The 5897-nt window shown below is 40.9% G+C and overlaps 1 protein-coding gene across 4 annotated transcripts in view; it reads right to left on the reverse strand.

The window, feature by feature from the left end:
- The window catches only part of SH3PX1 (sorting nexin 33-like protein SH3PX1), a 108756-nt gene extending 103465 nt beyond the window's left edge, over positions 1-5291 (reverse strand). For 2 of the 4 annotated variants that reach the window (XM_070099365.1, XM_070099363.1), the window contains exon 1: positions 4361-5291. In XM_070099365.1, coding sequence (XP_069955466.1) covers positions 4361-4687 — 327 coding nt within the window. In that variant the 5' untranslated portion in view covers positions 4688-5291. The remainder of the gene's footprint in view (positions 1-4360) is intronic. The other 2 variants (XM_070099367.1, XM_070099366.1) reach the window with 2 other exon arrangements.
- Positions 5292-5897: the final 606 nt, after the last annotated feature.

Consider the following 5897-nt stretch of genomic DNA (forward strand, 5'->3'; position numbering starts at 1 on the left):
AATATTATTCCTAATGCTAGACACAGTTATACCAAAGTTATATTCTACATTCTCCTTCTCGATACTCTTCTTGGCTAACATATCAACTTTATCATGAAGGAGTAATCCAATGTGTGATGGGATCCATAGCAATTGTACATTAATTCCTTTGTCCCTAATTTTTGAGTATCTATACCTGGCTTCCCCAATGAGCATGTTGTTGGAGTCATTATATGAGCCAAGAGCCTTCAATGATGACATAGAATCAGTAATGATGATAGAGTCAAGCTCAGTGTCATAGGTTAGCTTTAGCGCCATTAGGATTGCAAACAATTCAGTTTGCAGTGTAGACGCCCAGTTGTTAATTCTTATGCCTAACTCAACAAATTTATTATCGTTCTTAACTAGGGAGGTGGCAACAAGAGCAGATGCAGCCCTGCCAGAAGACTCCTGTTTAGATCCATCAGTGTATATAACTTGTGATAACTTGTTACTACCAGCTAGGTGAGAAATTTCTTCTTGAGCAGTTGCTCTAACAAGAGATTTAAGGAAGGGATTACTAGCAATGAGCTTCTTGGGAGGAACTTGTAGGTATGTGATATTAAATGAACACATCTTCCATGGAGGGGTGAAATGCTCTTGTTGCCTACAGTGATACAGTTCATGCAGGTTATAAAACTTAATGCAATTGCACGTTTTCACAATCCATTTAGATCTGTGTGTATTTACCTCTAGACACTTGGTAAGATTCACTGTGACAGTGTCTGGTTCGTTTCTCAACATTCTAATACCGAGTACAGTGTTAATTTCAACAATCCTATCACTGATACTAGAAATCCCAAGCTCCTTCCTCATGTTAAGAACTTTTGTAGATCTGGGACAGCCAAGAATAATCCTGAGAGCTTCATTTTGCATTAACTCCAAGGGTCGGAGAGAACTTTCTCTAGCTAATATCAACATGGGAGCAGCATAATCAATTAAGGACCTAACATAGGCTATGTACATCATTCTCACGATTCTCACATTTGCACCATAGTTGGGATTGTAGCCAGCAACAGCTTTGAGAGCATTTAGCCTAGCTTTACATTTCTTGTTTAGTTGTGGTATAGTGGATTTGTTAAAGGGTACATCTACACCAAGATATCTGTAAGTTTTAACGTAGCTAATGATTTCACCCTGCAAATAGATGGGTGGGGGATGTCGTTTGCTTGTTAATATCTTAGTTTTAGAGGAAGATATTATGAGGCCTAGTCGATTACAAATTGCTTGAACTTCATTAAGAATGGTATTCATCTTCTTATGCCGATGGGGGGGAGGTGGGAGCGAGAAAAGTTTCTTATCCCAGGAAGAGGAGCTACTCCTTCCTCGGATCAAACCTGAAAACCTCCCATTCCTTGGGCCTCATATGACCCTCACAAGAAAGAACGCCAGTACGAGTCTACAAATTAGAATATTGAAAATTTTGACACAAATCATGCTGTACCTGGTAGCCTAGTACCATGTATAACTGTAATTGAACAGTGTACCTGGTACCATAGTACACCAATATTACCTGAAATAATAGATTACCTGAAATAATAGGTTAGGTTAAGTTAGGTTAGGTTAGGTTAGGTTAGGTTAGGTTAGGTAAGGTAAGGTTAGGATAGGTTAGGTTAGGTAAGGGTAGGTTAGGTAAGGTTAGGTTAGGTTAGGTTAGGTTAGGTTAGGTTAGGTTAGGTTAGGTTAGGTTAGGTAAGGTTAGGTTAGGTTAGGTTAGGTTAGGTAAGGTAAGGTTAGGTTAGGTTAGGTTAGGTAAGGTTAGGTTAGGTTAGGTAAGGTAAGGTTAGGTTAGGTTAGGTTAGGTTAGGTAAGGTTAGGTTAGGTTAAGTAAGGTTAGGTTAGGTTAGGTTAAGTTAGGTTAGGTTAGGTAAGGTTAGGTTAGGTTAGGTTAGGTTAGGTTAGGTTAGGTAAGGTTAGGTTAGGTTAGGTTAGGTAAGGTAAGGTTAGGTTAGGTTAGGTTAGGTAAGGTTAGGTTAGGTTAGGTTAAGTTAGGTAAGGTAAGGTTAGGTTAGGTTAGGTTAGGTTGTTAGGTTAGGTTAGGTAAGGTTAGGTTAGGTTAGGTAAGGTTAGGTTAGGTTAGGTTAGGTTAGGTAAGGTTAGGTTAGGTTAAGTAAGGTTAGGTTAGGTTAGGTTAGGTTAGGTTAGGTAAGGTTAGGTTAGGTTAAGTTAGGTAAGGTAAGGTTAGGTTAGGTTAGGTTAGGTTGTTAGGTTAGGTTAGGTAAGGTTAGGTTAGGTTAGGTAAGGTAAGGTTAGGTTAGGTTAGGTTAGGTTAGGTAAGGTTAGGTTAGGTTAAGTAAGGTTAGGTTAGGTTAGGTTAGGTTAGGTAAGGTAAGGTTAGGTTAGGTTAGGTTAGGTTAGGTTAGGCAAGGTAAGGTTAGGTTAGGTTAGGTTGTTAGGATTGGTTAGGTAAGGTTAGGTTAGGTAAGGTACGGTTAGATTAGGTAAGGTTAGGTTAGGTTAAGTAAGGTTAGGTTAGGTTAGGTTAGGTTAGGTTAGGTTAGGTAAGGTTAGGTTAGGTTAGGTTAGGTAAGGTAAGGTTAGGTTAGGTTAGGTTAGGTTGTTAGGTTAGGTTAGGTAAGGTTAGGTTAGGTTAGGTAAGGTAAGGTTAGGTTAGGTTAGGTTAGGTTAGGTTAGGTTAGGTTAGGTAAGGTAAGGTTAGGTTAGGTTAGGTTAGGTAATGTTAGGTTAGGTTAGGTTAGATTAGGTTAGGTTAGGTTAGGTTAGGTAAGGTTAGGTTATGTTAGGTTAGGTTAGGTAAGGTTAGGTTAGGTTAGGTTAGGTAAGGTTAGGTTAGGTTAGGTTAGGTAATGTTAGGTTAGGTTAGGTTAGATTAGGTTAGGTTAGGTTAGGTAAGGTTAGGTTATGTTAGGTTAGGTTAGGTTAGGTAAGGTTAGGTTAGGTTAGGTTAGGTAAGGTTAGGTTAGGTAAGGTTAGGTTAGGTTAGGTTAGGTAATGTTAGGTTAGGTAAGGTTAGGTTAGGTAAGGTTAGGTAAGGTTAGGTTAGGTTAGGTTAGGTTAGGTAAGGTTAGGTTAGGTTAGGTTAGGTTAGGTTAGGTTAGGTAAGGTTAGGTTAGGTTAGGTTAGGTTAGGTAAGGTTAGGTTAGGTTAGGTTAGGTTAGGTTAGGTTAGGTAAGGTTAGGTTAGGTTAGGTTAGGTTAGGTAAGGTTAGGTTAGGTTAGGTTAGGTTAGGTTAGGTTAGGTAAGGTTAGGTTAGGTAAGGTTAGGTAAGGTTAGGTTAGGTTAGGTTAGGTTAGGTAAGGTTAGGTTAGGTTAGGTTAGGTTAGGTTAGGTTAGGTAAGGTTAGGTTAGGTTAGGTTAGGTTAGGTTTGTCAGGAAACAGGACAAGTGCTTCCTGACACGGGTCTTTATCAGATGATGACCCGCCGTTGGGGCTTTTGGTCATCTGACCGAAGCCTTCTGCTGGCTTACCAGTCCACCCTTTTAAAAATTATGGTCATAGTTATACCCATATAGTAAAAAGATTACAGAGGCAAATAATGGGTCCAGGGACTGTAACTCAACCTTACAGAGGTACATAATGGGTCCAGGGACTGCACTTCAACATTATAGAGGCACATAATGGGTCCAGGGACTGTACCTCAACATTACAAGTTACAGTGGTAATGAATTTTTTATGCATACATAAATCAGGTCACAACAAATACAAAAATCATTACCTTATATTTTACCAAGACATGCTTGAAATAATAATAATAATAATAATAATAATAATAATAATAATAATAATAATAATAATAATAATAATAATAATAATAATAAAACGTTTAAGTGCTTATGGGCAATGTCTGGATATTTTTCCAGAACAGTTGGTAGTATACAACTGTGGATAAAATACATTTCTCGACCCGGAGCTTGGCAATGGTGACACCCAAAAGTCTTATAATTTTGTTGGATGCACCACAGACATGTGGCTCCTCCTGCATGATAGAGTGATGATAGATGCACTGACTGGCGTCAGTCTCCCACAGTCAATGAAGTTCTGTTGAAGTTCTCTTTTTTAATTGAATGGGGAAACGCTAATCCCGTACGAGTCATTCACTAAAGATAAGTCGGGAAGGGAAAATGATGCCAGTGTAAGTCAGCAAGTTTATTTAGGCACAGCTACATGTAATACAATTATTATATATAATGTAAATTACTTTGAATAATCCCAGAAAGTCAAAGTGACATTTCCATTAGGGTCCTTGAGTACCCAGATGAATAACCATAGCACATGGTAAGGAGGGGTAAAGGAAGGTAGGGAAGAAGAGAAAGATTGATAAAAAATAAAACGTATGGATAAAGTGGAAAACGAGGAAAACAAAATTCTAATGGCACAAACCTGAAATGGCGGTATTCTTGATGAGGTGTTGGAGACTGACACAGCATCATCAGCAACAGCATCAACAGCAACAGCATCAGCAGCAGTGGAGGTGTTCACAGTGGGAGCAACGTGTGTTCCTGAGGATAGTACAGCATTCTCGTAGTCGATATTTTCTCCAGCATCCTCACTCTCCTGCGGTGCCTCCTTCGTCTCTTCTTCAGGAGGCTTGTCCACCTCATCTTCGCCCACTGCTTCTTCCTCAGGGTCACCTGAACTACACACCTCGGCTACAGTCTCTTGGAGAGTTCCCTGCTCTGAGAGATCATTATCCACCGTGTTCTCCATTTGGTTTCCGCGGTCAGTGCTCCGTAAGTCACAACTACTACTACTGCTACTATTACTACTACTACTACTCCATCTGGTTTTCCACAGACGTGTATATATACCACGATGTATACCTCTGTGTAGGTACACTGATATAATTATCTCTCCGCACACAAATCTCGAGCGTTTACCTTAAGCCAAATGCAAATTCAGTGCACCAACAAGAGGTATACACATCTCCCAATGTATATATGCTGGAAATTCGAATTGAATCCCTGATATAGGATTTAAAATATTTTAAATGTCAGTGAACACGCGATTTGTAACTTAACGACCCACGTGCGGGACAAAGAGTTATTTAACTCTACCTCTGACCTACGCACTAGGAACCAGTCGCAACACCTCAGTTCGCCAGACTGTGAGGTATATACGAGAGTATAGCCCTGATCACCTCTCTATCCTGCTGCATCACACCTTCCTTCCTGTGGGGCTGATTGGTTTGCAGTCTGACTGGCTGTCCAATCAGCGAGTGTGCACGCGAGTGTCACGGTGATTGTGTGAGGAGCACCGCTACTTCAAGTGTGGTATGCACTTCCCTCACACGCACTCAGCCATGGTTGAGGTGATGAAGTAACTGTCATCCACCCACACCCATACCATGAGCACTGGCGAGGGATGCGTGGGTCTACACACAGTCTTGGCTAAAGTTCAGTGTCCTGGCTATCAAATGTCACTTTCTTCACAACAGTTAGATCCAAATGTCGCACTTCCGATAAGCATAGTTCAATATCTTTATTATGCACCCCATACCCATCCTGTGGGTGGTAGTCAAAAGATTACAGAGGTACATAATTGGTCCAGGGACTGGACCCCAAAGTTATGATAGCTGAACAGAGATAGGATGTTCCAGAGAGGGGACACAGGGACAAGGGGTCACAACTGGAAGCTGAAGACTCAGACGAGTCACAGGGACGTTAGGAAGTATTTCTTCAGTCATAGAGTTGTCAGGAAGTGGAATAGCCTAGCAAGTGAAGTAGTGGAGGCAGGAACCATACATAGTTTTAAGAAGAGGTATGATACAGCTCAGGAAGCAGAGAGACGGAGGACCTAGTAGCGATCAGTTAAGAGGCGGGGCCAGGAGCTGAGTCTCGACCCCTGCAACCACAATTAGGTGAGTACACACACACACACACACACACACACACACACACACACACGCACACACACACAC

This window comes from Cherax quadricarinatus, chromosome 67, assembly GCF_038502225.1.
Source record: "Cherax quadricarinatus isolate ZL_2023a chromosome 67, ASM3850222v1, whole genome shotgun sequence".
NCBI classification, from domain to species: domain Eukaryota; kingdom Metazoa; phylum Arthropoda; class Malacostraca; order Decapoda; family Parastacidae; genus Cherax; species Cherax quadricarinatus.